The sequence below is a fragment of the Sebastes umbrosus genome, chromosome 10 (genome assembly GCF_015220745.1).
Source record: "Sebastes umbrosus isolate fSebUmb1 chromosome 10, fSebUmb1.pri, whole genome shotgun sequence".
Classification (NCBI taxonomy): Eukaryota; Metazoa; Chordata; class Actinopteri; order Perciformes; family Sebastidae; genus Sebastes; species Sebastes umbrosus.
The window spans coordinates 23,898,014-23,913,153 of record NC_051278.1 but is presented as its reverse complement, the minus strand read 5'-3'; the positions used below and the strand labels follow the sequence as shown (position 1 = coordinate 23,913,153).

The window sequence follows — 15,140 nt, the reverse complement described above, 5'->3', positions numbered from 1 at the left end:
TTCCTGTTTCACACCGCAGCTAGATGAGGAAGGAGGTGAAGGGTTTGGAGGAGGGAGCTACTCTTCTCCAACGTGAGATCAATTGTCACAGTCGTCTTCTTTTTCTTCTTCTTCTCCACCTCCTTTTCTCCCAGTACCTCTTCCTGCTGTGCTTCCTGTATCACCACAGCTTCCTGCTTCGTCTCTTCCTGTATCACCACAGCTTCATGCTCCGTGACTTCCTTTTTCGTCTTTTCAACATTTTGCTTTTCATCTTTTGCAATGTTGTCTCTCGATCCTCAGTCCTCCAACAAGAAAAGACTCCTCTCATCTTCTTCTTCATTTCAGGCAGATGTCTTCCAGAAGCTTCTTCTCAACCTCCATGTGTTGGACTGTGGTATTCAGTCTCTGTTTGCTTTCCATCAGGTCTTTGTTGACGTCCTGCAACTGACTGACCTTAGTCTTCCAGATCCGTTCCTTGTCCTTCAGGTCCTTGTTGACATTCTCCATCTGTTCAACTTTGTTCTTCAAGGTCTGGTCTTTCTCTGTAAGGACCTTTGTGTACTTGTCCTCCAGAGCCTTGTATTTGGCCTGCCAGGCTTCTTCGCTCTGTCGGAGTACATCTGCCGTCCTCAACAGGTTGGTTCTGGTCTCTGTGAGCTTTAGGTTGAGACTCTCCTTCTCCAGGTTGAGACCAAGGACTACAGCGTCCTTATCGTGCTGCTCCTGGTGGAGACCAAGGAGTACAGCGTCCTTATCGCGCCGCTCCTGCTGGAGACCATGGATTACAGCGTCCTTATCGGACTGCTCCTGCCGGAGACCATGGATTACAGCGTCCTTATCGCGCCGCTCCTGCTGGAGACCATGGATTACAGCGTCCTTATCGGACTGCTCCTGCCGGAGACCATGGATTACAGCGTCCTTATCGGACTGCTCCTGCCGGAGACCATGGATTACAGCGTCCTTATCGGACTGCTCCTGCCGGAGACCATGGATTACAGCGTCCTTATCGGACTGCTTCTGCCGGAGACCAGGGACTACAGCGTCCTTATCGCGCCGCACCTGCTGGAGACCATGGATTACAGCGTCCTTATCGATAATTTGCCAAGTCAAACGGCTCACTCTCGTCTGGAGTTGAATCTGTTGCGTCTCCAAGCCTTGTTGCTTCGCATCAAGGTCCACAGCAAACTTCTTCTCCAGTTCCTTCCGCTGGTCTTCCAACAGTTGTTGGACTTTTCTTTCATAGCTCATCTGCTCGAAAGAGCTTGGTAACGATGATACTTGATCCATTGAGCTTGAGTTAACCTAATGTTAAATTAACTCAAACGTCAGCAGCTTCCAAAAATTTTGGCTCAGCAAGTGATTTCTGTAAAATTTTCCACCTCTATAGGTAAACTTTGAGATGAAACGCAAACTGACACATTAAAGGCATCAAAGCCACTTCTCATGACATCACAATCTGATGTCATCACATTCTCATGTCATCCCATTGTGATGTCATCACATTCTCATGTCATCCCATTGTGATGTCATCACATTCTCATGACATCACACTGTGATGACATCACATTCTCATGACATCCCATAGTGATGTCATCACATTCTCATGACTAGCTCTCCTCCTCCACTTTTTTTTTCTTTCCGCCATGGCTCATGGTTCTCAACGTGAACCAATTCTCTATTCCCATCCCCAGCGTTTTCCCTGCCTGCCAAAGTGGCGGGTCGCCTGACGATTTTATCCGCCACTGCCAACAATTTACTCGCATTTGGTAGGTGGTGGGTGTTAATTTCAGACCCTGTTCTATAGTGACTGCCAACTGTCTAAAAGGTTACTGAGTGTGTTGTTTTACTCCAGGGAAGATGGTGTCATTAATTGTCTCAACACCTGCATATCCTTCCACTTCTCTGTTTCGGTGTGAATGAAGGTCTTCCCAATCTTCATCTTCAGCACTCAGTATGTGGAAGAGGATAAAGTAGTGCGAAGGTGTAACAAGCAGGGGTGATGTGCTAAGCCAATGTGCTGTATGTAACATTCTCATCATTTGCTTCAACCTGTTGGGAAAAAAAAGAAGTAAAAATTACAAGGAAGGAAGAAGAAAAATAAATGTTCTAAGTCTGGGAAAAAAGTGAAATAGTAAAAAAAAAAAAAAAAAACGTAATAATAGTATATGACAGTCAGCATGAGACTCGGTTTTCTTAATATTTACCCTTCGTACACGTTGTGGCCTCGTGGTAACCACGGAACTATACGTCACGTCCACATCACTCTCAGCATGTGACTTCTGGGTAAAGATATGAAAGAGAGGACTGAGCACATTCTGTTTTTGATGAATTACACATTGGTTTATTTAGTTACAGTTGTGAATGGTAAAATGAGATATTATATTAAAGGGCGGGTCCAGCTGTGTTCTGTTGTTTTTTTTTTTAAATAGAAATAATGTGAACGCTAGCACTAGCTGAGTCAAAGTTAGCTGTGCTAAGTTTGGAAATAACTGAAAGGGTTAGTTTGGATTTTTTGAAGTGGAGGTAAAATGGCTGTTTTTGTGAATGTAGTCTGGTGGCTTTGAAGAGAGCAATACAATGGCTTCAGTTCCCCGTCGGAAAGGGCTGTCTGATGGCGAGGTAAAGCGGCTGTGGACGGGAGCAGCAGAAAAACGTATTTTAGAAAAAAACCAAAAAAAAGCCGTTCACACTTCAAAATGAAAAATCATAATAGGAGGAATTAAAATAATAGGGCCACTGCTCAGTTAAGTCTATCTGATAATAGTTACTGTAATCTCTATTTTATCTAATAGACATGCTGTATTAACGGTACAGTGTTGTTCTGATGAACTTCTGCAAAGTGATAGCATATTCTTTGAAAATTTTAAACTTCAATTCTCACCCTACAACTATGATCTAAACTTAAACAAATGAGCACTCTCACACGTCTGCCTTTATACTGACGTTCCTTAGAGCCTTCTTTGTGAAAACCTGGGATATAAATAAGTTAATCTTACCGCTGTCATGGCAGATGATGTTGCTTTGGTCTGCTCTAAACGTGAAACAGTAAAGACTTCTGTTACTCTCAATGCACAAAATAATCTACATAAAAATAAACATTTAAGAATTAAAAACACATTTGGTATGAATTGGATTTATCAATGTTCAGCATAAACTTACTGTGTCTTTTCAACATAAACCAGATGAACAAGGCCACCATTACAATGAAGATCAACACGCTCAAAGAGATGATGAATCTCTTTAGTTCAACCGAAACACTGCAGCAGAAATAAATAAACAAAAGCACACAATGTAAAGTAAAAAAACAGAAGTCATCATCCGTTATTCCATACTACAACTCATATAGTCTTAAACCTTGGTTATAAATAGAGCTGTCAATAAATTAAAATATTTAATCGCAAATTAATCACAAATTTGTTATCTGTTCAAAATGTACCTTATTTGTCAAGTATTTAATAGTCTAATAAACATGGGAGTGGACAAATATGTTTGCTTTATGCAAATGTGTGTATACATTTATTATTGGAAATCAAATAACAACACAAAACATTGACAAATATTGTCCATAAACCCTCACAGGTACTGCATTTAGCATAAAAAATATGCTCAAATCATAACATGGCAAACTGCAGCCCAACAGGCAACAACAGCTGTCAGTGTGTCAGTGTGCTGACTTGACTATGACTTGCCCCAAACTGCATGTGATTATCATAAAGTGGGCATGTCTGTAAAGGGGAGACTCGTGGGTACCCATAGAACCCATTTTCATTCACATATCTTGAGGTCAGAGGTCAAGGGACCCCTTTGAAAATGGCCATGACAGTTTTTCCTCAACAAAATGTAACGTAAGTTTGGAGCGATATTTAGCCTCCTTCTTGACAAGCTACATGGTTGGTACCAATTGATTCTTTAGGTTTTCTAGTTTCATATGATGATATCTTCACTCTAGCTTTAAAAGTAAGCCCACTACAACCTAAAAATCCCAAGTTGTGTTAATGCGTTGAAGAAATTAGTGGCATTAAAACGATTTTTCATTGATGCATTATTATCGCATTAATAATGACAGCCCTAATTATTTTGTACTCCTCTGTGCACTGCAAGTTGTTTATCACTATTCAGTTACATTTGACATAATTACTTCTCTAAACATGAAATTAAATGTGCATTCACTTTTAAAGGAATGAAAACAGCATATACATTAAAAAAATGAGTTAAAACACATGGCTCGTATACATTGAGAGTGTATAAACTACATGAAAATAGAAATGAGGATTATATTATTGTGAATTTATACCTAATAATTAAGCACAGTAAACTCAATATACATGTTCTGCAGATAAGCTTAAAGGTTTGTCAATGCCCTTATATAACAAACAGACCAGTGCTTCTTTGCAATGTATTGACGCTATGCAGAGGTGGATCAGAGTTTGCGAGTGATTGACAGCTGCCTCCGTTGAATGAACAGACAATAGGAACGCTCTCTCTCTGAAATGACCTGTGATTGGCCAAAGTCTCCCATCACTGGCTGGATTTTTTAAAGCTTGAAAACAAAGCCATGAGGAGGTGCAGAAATTTAGTTTTCTCTCAGAACACTTGAATTACAATATGCTGAAAGGTTATTATGACATTTTTGGCCAATGATGCCAAAAATATTCTGCATGTTTAAACACATTTTAAACCCAAAATGAAGCAGTGGCCGTTCTTATAATCTTCACGAATGTGCAAATCATCTATGCACCATAAATAAAAAGAAAAGAGAAGATGGGGAAAATGCAAAAAACAACATCAGGACAGTGGCGTTTCAGCCAGAAGAGATGAATATATTACAAGACAAGAAAAAGGAATGGAGGAGGACGACAACAGAAACTGGTAGATCAACTGCTGTATTCATTTGTGCATTATTCATTTCATATTCTTATTTTTTATTTTTAACATTATCCTTCATTTTACATCAAACGTCACTTAAACAACATCACTGTTCAATATAGTACAGACTATAATGAACAAAAACAATAAAAACTTCAATGAAACATGTTATTTTTGTTCCTCCTGCAGGTTCTGAAGCTTCTTAAGATGCTCTTTAACCTCCTACGAGTCGATAGGATCATTGCTAAGAGGTGAATGCTTTTGTCGAAGCTTTTGGGAAACACTTCTTCAGCTTAAGCAGGGTCGTAAGATGGATATTGCAAACGTCTTAGCTTTAAGATGCTTTTGGGAAACCAGGACCAGTTCAGCACTTGTTTGAAACATTTTGCAGCTATTCAGAGGAGAATAAAAAAAGGAGAAGGTGTAAACCCTCAAAATTAAAAAGAAGTAAGAAGTTGTTGCAAAACCAAAGAATAGATGGCAACACATTGCAACACTATCATCTAAGAAAAGAGTCCAGTGATAGACAGGCAGATAAGATGTAGGGTTAACATGGGGTTACAGGTTCTGCTGGTGCTGGGCCAACCTGCTATATGTTACATCCTCATCTTTTGCTTCAACCTGTTGCAGAACAGTAGAAAAAATGATAATTAGTAAGAAAGATTAACGATAAAGCAGACTAAGAATCAACTGCCACACTAGCAGTGTGGCTAAGAAAAGCTACACTATGTATGTGAGCAACAGTGTGAGACTGGGCTCTTAAAATTTAAAGTTTGCACAGTTTGTTGTTCGACAGTAACCACAGAGCTGTACATCACGTCCACATCACTCTTAGCTTCTGATCTCTGGGTAAGAAAGAAGAGACAGATGTGAAACAGATCGATTGAACAGTTAAACCTTTTTTAGTTTTTTGCTTCATTCAAATACAAATGTGTATGCTGAAATAATAAATGCTATTTGAGTGTGTCTTTTTGTGTGCTTATGTTGTGTAATACAGGTTGTGGTTTAATTGGTTTACGGCTACCTTAACTGAAGTTTTTCTCATGTGCGTAACATTGCTGTATGTTACTTCCTCTTCAGCCTGATGAAGGAGCAAACCAAACGTTATTTAAATAAAGGCTAAACACCATTTCATTAGACTAGATCTGATTAGATTACATCAACATGACCACCTTTGTTAAAATAGAAATCATGAACCATTTCATGAAAATACTTCCTTTTTAAGTTGAACACATGAGAGGAATTAGAGTTTACTAAAACCTTATTTTATACAATAGTCCAAAGAAAATACTAATAATTCTGAGGTGGGTCTTACTTAATAAAAAAGAAAAGAAACATAAGGTTCAGCCAATAATATTCATACAGTCACTTACCGGGCTGAAGTTCTTCTCTTTTTCTTAACAGTACTGTATGTTACTTCCTCTTGAGCCTGTGTTGAAGGAGCAGAGGACAGAACATGAATGGCAACCAATAACCATAATTGATTCATTCATTAAACCTATTACTGTATGTGTGATCACAGATGTGCTCAGTTAAGATTCTATCTGTCAATGCTTACTATCCCTTACAAAAAAGAAGTCTATTCAAGTATGCTATTAATATACTTCTTTTAAACTTAAAATGAGAGTGTATGCTTTCAAAATTACTTTTTACTTGTACCTAAATTTAACAAAATTATACTTCAGTATACTTGGCTTATACTGAAAAGTATATTTTACTGAGTACTATGAGTTCACTTAAAGGGACTCTATGTAAGAATCAGAAATTGCTTGTTAACAGCGACACCTGTGAACGTTAAGTCAACGAACTACAGCGTCCTGTTGCTCGCGCTTGTGCTCGCTCTACATAGACTTGAACGAGCATTAATCAACACGGTGAGGCGACACACATCAGCTAAAACCACAATATCACTCTATAGTTCACCTGCTTGGCAGTAATGTTAGCTGGCCAGACGAAGGTCTCTCCATGAATCGATGCTTATTCTGTGTTTTCCTGCTTCAGCCTCCCGACCGTGGTCAGAAGGCACAGGGGAGACACCGGAGTTTTGGTCGGAGACGATAACGTTACTCGCTCCAGATCCCCGTCCCTTCACTCAGGGTTATACTAAGTATGCTATTAGTAATACTTCTTTTAAACTTAAAATAAGAGTGTATGCTTTCAGATTACTTTTTATGTACCTACCTATACCTAAACTTAACAAAATTATACTTCAGTATACTTGGCTTATACCGTCAATTATACAGAAAAGTCTTAGTGTACTTGGCTTAAAACTTGGAAAAGTATACAGAAAAGTATATTTTGCTAAGTATTATAAGTTCACTTAAGAAAACGTAGTATACTTGCAGTAAAAACTTTTAAACTAATAGGTTACGCTAAGTATATAACTAGTAAACTAACAGTATACCTATAAGTTCACTTGTAGTATAGTTCATATTATAGTTGCAGTACAAAATACAACTTGGATGTAAACTAGTTGTGTACTCAAAGTTTATTACTCTTTCATTTAATGTATACTTTTATAAACTAAAAAGTGGGCCAATGTAGTCCCAAGAAGTATTGAAGTAGTACACTTACAAGTATACTACTAGTATATTGATATTATTATACTTGTTACATAAAGTATACTTGGGAATAAACTTTAACTATACTTAAGTTTACTTTATAAAATAAACTTAAAGTATACTTTTTTATATAAGGGATATTCTCCTATTAAAAGATACATAAGACTGATATTAAAGCAGCAACAGGTAGAAATGGAGCAAATATGCTTAAAGGGACTGTTTGTAACTTTTTACACGTGTGCTTGCATATGCGCGCTCGCGTGTGGCTGCGCTGTTCAGACTCAGACTCCAACACAAACTACACAGAAGCACCAAAACCACAAAGTTATATCTAGTGAAGCCCGTCTTGCAAAACCAGTGTTGGCCGGAGTCTCTGCTCCTCTGCCTGCTTGCCTTCACTCAGCTTGCCCCACGCTATGTATGTGCTCGCTGACACCTGTGTGCCGCCTGCGCTTCTCAGTGGCGTGTCATTCACCCTCTCTCATGTTGACACCGGGGCTCTGTGCTGCTGCTGCCTGTAGACATGTCAGCATCTTCCCCTTCTCTTTATCTCTCTCGCTCTCTCTCTCTCTGGATGGGATTTTTGCTCATCTGAATATGAAAGGAATGAAAAGTGTCTTTGGCCCTGCTCAGTAGTACATGGTATTGCATTATGCATAATTGACTTTTTGAATTCGCCCACTACTTGACTCTTGAATACACAACTTATTTACCTTCTCTGCTATCTCCAAGTCTCAGTATATCAGCCAGCTCGTAACCCCCCCCCCCCCCATTTTAATTATCAGATATTATTTACGATGAGTGCTTGTGCTCAAGTAGCTGTTTAGATCGTCCTTCCTCAAAGGCATTTTATGTGCATACAGTTCATATTTCTGTCTGTTTTTCCTTCACTCTGCTCTTTCTATCTGTCTACCTATCCACCTATCAGTCTAACCTTTCTGTCATCTTTTCAGTGTACAGGTGGATACACCTTAATACTAATCTGCACACTTCATATACCTTCACACCCCCTTGGCATTTCTCAGCAGCTTACAACCCTCAGGCAGAGCCACTTTGTAGGGAAGTGATAACATGTCAGCTCTGCCTCTTCTTGGCAATCACACCATGCAGCCCGCTGCTAGCTCCTCACAGGACTTCATACCCCACTCACTCAAAGTACAGTACGAAAAAAACCTATGAATAGGTCAGCACAGGTTATCCAGCCCCAGTGCTCCAGACCTGAGATTTACCAAAGCTGCAACCATCAAAGCTGAAGGCTCCGAGAAAAACATAGTGTTTTTTGAATATTTGTGAAAATGCTCAGAATCTCTGCAGAAAGTCATTGGCCCTCATGCAAGAACTATTTGTACAAATAGATTTGATCTTAAGGGGCACATATGAGAGAATTTGTCACAAATCTTCACTATTTTCTCTTTTCAAATTTTCTTTTAGGAACGAACACAGTCCACCTTTTCTCCACAAAAAAACATTTATCTGACGTATAACTTGGGCTGTCAATCCATTAAAATATTTAATCGTGATTAATCGCATGATTGTCATAGTTAATCGCGATTAATCGAAAAAATTATTTGCACATTTTGTATTTGTTCAAATGTACCTTAAAGAGAGATTTTGTCAAGTATTTGATACTCTTATCAACATGGGAGTGGACAAATACACTTGCTTTATGCAAATTTATGTATATATGTGTTATTGAAAATCAATTAACAACACAGAGCAATGACAGATATTGTCCAGAAACCCTCACAGGTACTGCATTTAGCATAAAAAATATGCTCAAATCATAACATGGCAGACTCAAGACCAACATTCAACAACAGCTGTCAGTTTGTCAGTGTGCTGACTTGACTATGAGAAAAAGCCATGCTGTGATTTGGTACCAAAACCCTAACCCAGTATGCAGAAATATTCAAATACACCATTTTTATAATAGGCGATAACATATTTATACTGCATGCAAAAAACTGCATGGTATTGCCCCAAACTGCATGTGATTATCATAAAGTGGGCATGTCTGTAAAGGAGAGACTCGTGGGTACCCATAGAACCCAGTTACATTGATATATCTTGAGGTCAGAGGTACTAATGGATTCCTCCGTTTTTTTAGCTTTAAAACTGAGCCTGCTACAACCTCCGAAAGATCAATTGTGTTACAGAAATCAACTTAAATGAAAGTAAATAACTGAAATAAAACGTAATGTGGAATTGACGCTCCATTCGCCATATCTGCGTGAAGTGCGGCATGGCTTGCCAATTTACCACATCGTTTATTTTATGTTTTGTTTTTCTTTGATTGTGGATTTAATGGTTTTACCGGCATCTTTTGGCATGGCAACAACAGTTCAGTAACTGCTAGGGAAATAATCTCACTCCGACAGCCACCTCAGGTTTTGCAAGCCTGTCTAGGGAAACAACATCCTCTATTGCACCTGACAGTCTAACATTACCTATTGTATAATATTCTGTCATCTATCTCGGTGATTGTCACATCCCCTTGACTTCCTTCCGACATGGACTGCTTTGCTTTAGAAAGCCACATGAGCATCTTACTTCATGTCAATCTCTTCACTACATGTATTTTGTCTGCTGAAGGTGTGAAGTTCTTATTTTTACTCTTGGGAATGGCTCTTGTGAATGGCTGGCTTGTTCCACTCCATTCACCCTATATAGCAATTTGGAGACATTGAGTATGCTAATGATCAAATCTCATGAATGCAAACCTCCTCATGAACAGGTGGTGTTAATCAGATTGGAAATAGCAATTTAAGTTTGTGCAGTTAAGTGAGTTTGGCGAATTGGGCTGGGAATGACTCGTACGACCAAATCTCACAGACAAAAGGTAAGAGAGATGTAGGATAGCAATACGAAAATGTTTTTGCATTTCTTAGGTGAGTTTGGGGTTTCAATGACTTATGTCACAATTTGCATATGGTCTGCCAGGTCTGGTGGGGATTTTGAAAGTGATTATCAACACAGCAAGACTCAGAAAGAAGTATTGTGGGTGCAGTTTTGCCTTTGATTGGAGGGTCTTTCAACCTATAAAACTCTGGAGTGATTGATAGTTGCTTCCACCTCAGCTTCACTCAGGCTCCACACTGAGGCCCAAATTTGTTTTTCTGGCTGCAATAACTGCCAAGAATGGTTTGAGCAGAAAACCCTGCTTCAGGCTTCAGACATGCTACACATGAGGCCGACTTTACCTGGCCTTCCCATCAAAACTAGGGTTCTTCAAATACCTTTTTTGTTATATTTGTTGAAATTCTCATTACATACCGACAGCAAGCGACTTTCTTGCTAGATTTAACAACTTTCGGAGCTAGCGCTGCTAGCTACTTTAATGTGAAAAGAGTTGGCAACACTGGACTAAATCTTTCGGTTGGATCATTTTAAAAATCTAGTGTATTCTTGCCAGTTTCTCAGCAATACCGACCCTACCTTTAAAGGGACTGTTTGTAACTTTCAGAAAGGCTTGTTAACAGCGACACCTGTGGCCGTTAAGTCAACGAAAGTCAGCGTCGGGCTCACGCTTGTGCTCGCTCTAAATAGACATGAACGAGCATCGCTCAAAACAGTGAGGCGACACACGTCAGCTAAAACCACAATATCAATCTATATTTCACCTGCTTGGCAGTATTGTTAGCTGACCAGACGAAGGTCTCCCCATGAATCAATGCTGATCCTAGAAGCAGGAAGAGAAACGTTATCGTCTCCCGACTGCGCCCGCAGGGAGACGCCCGGTAGGAGACGATAACGTTTCTCGCTGCGGAGCCCCGTCACTTCACAAGACACGGAACACCTCTGTTGGTCTGGAGGAGCTGCAGCAATTATTTCTGCACAAACGTCCACTGTACATTCACTAGATATTCTGAAGAGCTACTACCTCTCCTGCAGTGTGGAGTGAACGCACGTTCACGTGTAGAGGTGGAGCGAGACAGCGAGAACGCACGCGGTGTGTGAGTGAAAGCAAGCAGGCAGAGGACGCAGAGACTCCGGCCACATGCGAGTGCGCATATGCAAGCGAGCGCGCATGGGATCCCGACCCGGTAGATTTATGCTTGTAAAAAGTTACAAACAGTCCCTTTAAATGGTGGACACATTTAAAGTATATACAGATACAGCAAGCAATATCAACCAAAGGGCTGACAATGATGATTTCTTGCATAACCGTTTCATACGTTGACCAAATGAAGATAAGAAATCCAATGAAATGATTTCTCGTCCTTCACATCATCCACCATGTCAAGCAGTGGCCTATACAGCAGGTACTTGAATAGTCACACACCAGTTGTACTCAAAAACCTGTATCATACACACATTAATCTCAACCACAGCCACTTAGCAGCAAGAGAGTTGTTAGTGTGTGTGTGTGTGTTGAATATGGTAGGGCTGGACAGCCCGAATATTTGACTTTTCACTTGATTATTTACTCGTTGTGTAGGTAGTCGATTTACAAAAACACTCCCACCTCTGGGCTGTTAATCTCCAGAACAGACATCAGATTGCTGAAAAGTGAATTACAAGTGAAGGCACACACATTTAGTGTCAACCTTTGTCCCAATGAATGGCACATTTATTGTTTTTTAGAGTCACATGTTAAGCTGTGCTGCATCTCACTGTGCTCACATTGCTCAAGGGCTCTCTGCTAGTGTTTTTCTGCCTTTACCTGAGCCAAACGGGTAATCTATTTATGTGAAGGCCACATTAATGAATTGGTTCCCATCACTGTAGAGCACAGGGTGGCTTGATGCTCCTGGATGCTACAGAGACCACAATTACTCCGTGACAGGCCAACACCTAGAGGGAAATTGATCAGAAGTCATTTAGTAATATCCAAACAACACATTATTCACGCATCAATAACTGCACTGTATTTTTTGTGAAAGGCTTTGTGAGCACATTGAGTTAGTTTCACTGCAGCACACTCTGAACAATACTATCTCTCAGGATGGTGTGTTATATCACCCTTTGTCCAGGAGAATGGCTCGAATTTTTACCAGAATAATTCTTAACTCGAGATGCCCTTGGGGATTGTTCGTCTCCAGAGATAGCAACTGTTGCACTCAGGATGGATAGACAAATCTTTATTGTCCTTGAAGAACGTACTGTTTGCACCTTTGTTTGCCTCGGAAACTTTGAGAGAGGTTAACATATATTCTATAGCCGGGTCTGAAATTAACCATTTCACTGCCTGCCACCGTGGCAGGCAAGTATTTTTTTTGTCTGCCGCTCAGAAATTGTATCTGCCACTTATGAAATCTATGCGCTAGATGAAGGAATACAATTTTAGACCTGATGTCGTTCAATGTTTGATATATTTTACACAAAAAACATTATATGCGTGGTAAATTCCAGTTTTTGAATTACACTGTTGCTTGCTTCCAGCAGAGCCTTATCTCTTGGGGGTGGGAGGGTACTGTACATAGTACTGTACTGTACTTTGTTACTGTCATCTATAGTGGTTATTTGCATTAAACATAATTCAAATGATTAGGAAATAAACAATTATTTAAGTATTTTTAAATAAATATTTGTTCTGATTAAAAAAAATTTGGCATCAGTCATTTCAATCATGTATTATAAGCTGCTAAGACATAGTGTTAGGAAGTTAAACAGGTCATGATTCCTTCTCTATTGTCTATGATATATTGTTGTGAAAATATCTCCTTCAAACAACTGTATTTATTCAAGTGTCTCACCAAAAAACTACACATCATGAACACATCATGAAAGTTTGAATTTACCTTCGCCCAATAGTCATTTTTACAGAACAGAGCTTGAACATACCATAATGGAACTTAATGGAACCTACATTAACGTTAGTAGCTTCAATATTTAGCCATGCAGGACTGTGCTGCCCACCAGTCATCACAGTTAATTTAACATTTGGTTAATTTAACATTAGGTTAATTAGTTTAACGTTAACAATCGACTAGGGTGACTACAATATTCACAGCACCGTGGATCAAGTGTCATCGTTACCAAGCTCTTTCGAGCGGTTGAACCAACAAATCTTAGAGACTGTGAAAGCCTTTAACGAAGAAGGACTGAAAGACGGAGGGACAGATAGACGGACGGAAGGACGGACACCACGTTGTCGCGGGGGTATAAAGATTACTCAAAATGATCGATTATTAAAATAGTTGTTGATTAATTTCCTGTTGATGGATTGATCGTTGCAGCTCTACTTACCAGGTTTTTCAGGACGTTTATCGACTGTGAATCTTCAGGCGCAGATGTCTGCTATATAGGAAGTAAAGTTTCCCGTCGCCGACCAACAGTCCAAACCTCAACATTATTACTAATAAATTAACAAATTAACATTTATTCAGAGAGGCAGACATATTGACATTTTATTTGACTGTTTATTTTATTTTTAATTAAGTTTTATTTTAATATATATTTTGTTGGAGAAACCTGAACACCAGGAGAAACCCCTTAGTGAAATATGATAGATTGAAGTTTTCTTAATGATGATGGGTGATGGGGGTGAGGGGGCGGTTGAGACAGGAAGGTGAGGTAGATGAGGAGGGAGGTGAAGGGGGTTGGAAGAGGGAGCTACTCTTCTCCAACGTGAGCTCAATTGTCACAGTCGTCTTCTTTTTCTTCTTCTTCTCCACCTCCTTTTCTCCCACTACCTCTTCCTGCTGTGCTTCCTGTTTCACCACAGCTTCATGCTCCATCTCTTGCTGTAACACCACAGCTTCATGCTCCATCTCTTGCTGTAACACCACAGCTTCATGCTCCATCTCTTGCTGTAACACCACAGCTTCATGCTCCATCTCTTGCTGTAACACCACAGCTTCCTGCTCCATCTCTTGCTGTAACACCACAGCTTCATGCTCCGTCTCTTCCTGTTTCACCGCAGCTAGATGAGGAAGGAGGTGAAGGGTTTGGGGGAGGGAGCTACTCTTCTCCAACGTGAGATCAATTGTCACAGTCGTCTTCTTTTTCTTCTTCTTCTCCACCTCCTTTTCTCCCAGTACCTCTTCCTGCTGTGCTTCCTGTATCACCACAGCTTCCTGCTCCGTCTCTTCCTGTATCACCACAGCTTCCTGCTCCGTCTCTTCCTGTTTCACCGCAGCTAGATGAGGAAGGAGGTGAAGGGTTTGGGGGAGGGAGCTACTCTTCTCCAACGTGAGATCAATTGTCACAGTCGTCTTCTTTTTCTTCTTCTTCTCCACCTCCTTTTCTCCCAGTACCTCTTCCTGCTGTGCTTCCTGTATCACCACAGCTTCCTGCTCCGTCTCTTCCTGTTTCACCGCAGCTAGATGAGGAAGGAGGTGAAGGGTTTGGGGGAGGGAGCTACTCTTCTCCAACGTGAGATCAATTGTCACAGTCGTCTTCTTTTTCTTCTTCTTCTCCACCTCCTTTTCTCCCAGTACCTCTTCCTGCTGTGCTTCCTGTATCACCACAGCTTCCTGCTCCGTCTCTTCCTGTATCACCACAGCTTCCTGCTCCGTCTCTTCCTGTTTCACCGCAGCTAGATGAGGAAGGAGGTGAAGGGTTTGGAGGAGGGAGCTACTCTTCTCCAACGTGAGATCAATTGTCACAGTCGTCTTCTTTTTCTTCTTCTTCTCCACCTCCTTTTCTCCCAGTACCTCTTCCTGCTGTGCTTCCTGTATCACCACAGCTTCCTGCTCCGTCTCTTCCTGTATCACCACAGCTTCCTGCTCCGTCTCTTCCTGTATCACCACAGCTTCATGCTCCGTGACTTCCTTTTTCGTCTTTTTC

At 40.3% G+C, this 15,140-nt stretch overlaps 2 protein-coding genes and 2 long non-coding RNA genes across 15 annotated transcripts in view; all 4 read right to left on the bottom strand.

The window, feature by feature from the left end:
- LOC119495339 overlaps nucleotides 1-15,140 on the bottom strand; it is a 296,329-nt gene that overhangs the window by 241,211 nt on the left and 39,978 nt on the right. The gene's annotated exons all lie outside the window — the stretch shown is intronic.
- Nucleotides 1-15,140, bottom strand: part of LOC119495341 (myosin-4-like) — a 108,506-nt gene that overhangs the window by 92,287 nt on the left and 1,079 nt on the right. For all 12 annotated transcript variants that reach the window (XM_037781710.1, XM_037781711.1, XM_037781715.1 and 9 more), the window contains exon 2: nucleotides 692-1,159. In XM_037781710.1, the coding sequence (XP_037637638.1) occupies nucleotides 692-1,159 (468 nt within the window). The remainder of the gene's footprint in view (nucleotides 1-691; nucleotides 1,160-15,140) is intronic.
- Nucleotides 1,933-3,296, bottom strand: LOC119495358. The gene is made up of 4 exons (XR_005208458.1): nucleotides 3,142-3,296; nucleotides 2,979-3,013; nucleotides 2,187-2,261; nucleotides 1,933-2,031 (listed from the first exon to the last, which is right to left on the bottom strand). It is a non-coding gene; the product is annotated as an uncharacterized LOC119495358 (long non-coding RNA).
- LOC119495369 lies at nucleotides 4,884-6,043 on the bottom strand. Its single transcript, XR_005208469.1, has 2 exons — nucleotides 5,873-6,043; nucleotides 4,884-5,469 (listed from the first exon to the last, which is right to left on the bottom strand). It is a non-coding gene; the product is annotated as an uncharacterized LOC119495369 (long non-coding RNA).